Raw genomic sequence first — 825 nt, 5'->3', positions numbered from 1 at the left:
GGCAGGATCACCCCGCGACCCTCCCCCTTCCCCTGCCAAACACCCCCGGGGTTGGTGTCACCGTGTGTGTCCCCACCCCCAAGCACCCCCAGACTCCCTGGGGAGACACAGCATCACCTCATGTCTCCCCTGAACATCCCCGGGGTTGGTGTCATCCCTCCAGCATCACCCCCCACACACAAGCAGCCCTGAGGTTGGTGTCACCCCATGTTCTCCCTCTGGCATCCTTGGGGTTGGTGCCCCCCCCCCCAACACATCCCCGGGGGCCACACACAAGCAGCCCTGAGGTTGGTGTCACCCCATGTTCTCCCTCTGGCATCCTTGGGGTTGGTGCCCCCCCCTACAGCATCCCCGGGGTTGGTACCCCCCCTACAGCATCCCCAGGGTTGGGGTCACCCCACATTGTCCCTCTGGCATCCCCGGGGTTGGCATCCCTCCTTCAGCACCCCCAGGTTGCAGGGTCACCCCACATTATCCCTCTGGCATCCCCGGGGTTGGCATCCCTCCTTCAGCACCCCCAGGTTGCAGGGTCACCCCACATTGTCCCTCCAGCATCCTCGAGGTCTATGTCCCCCTTCCAGCATCCCCAGGTTGAGGGGTGGGGAGGAGGGACCACCCCACATCCGTGTTCCACCCCCATCCCCAAATCCTCCCCCCCAGCCAGGGATAAGAAGTGTGAAAGGCTCCTTACCAACCTGGTTGCGTGTTTTGTGCGATTTCTGCAGCCACACGCGCCACTGGTCGTAGAGCTTGACGCCGAGGTTGGAGCAGCCGTACGCGTGTTTCTTCACCCCCCCAAAGAACTGCTTCAGCTCCCGCCGCAGC

General features: G+C 63.8%; 1 protein-coding gene across 1 annotated transcript in view; it reads right to left on the bottom strand.

The window, feature by feature from the left end:
- Window positions 1–825, bottom strand: part of CRLF1 (cytokine receptor-like factor 1) — a 5,913-nt gene that overhangs the window by 1,039 nt on the left and 4,049 nt on the right. Inside the window, 1 exon segment of the mRNA XM_009995093.1 lies at window positions 692–823. Within this exon segment, the coding sequence (XP_009993395.1) occupies window positions 692–823 (132 nt within the window).

The sequence above is a fragment of the Chaetura pelagica genome, unplaced genomic scaffold (genome assembly GCF_000747805.2).
Source record: "Chaetura pelagica isolate M959 unplaced genomic scaffold, ChaPel_1.0 scaffold463, whole genome shotgun sequence".
Lineage (NCBI taxonomy): Eukaryota > Metazoa > Chordata > Aves > Apodiformes > Apodidae > Chaetura > Chaetura pelagica.
This window is presented reverse-complemented; position numbering and strand designations above follow the sequence as displayed.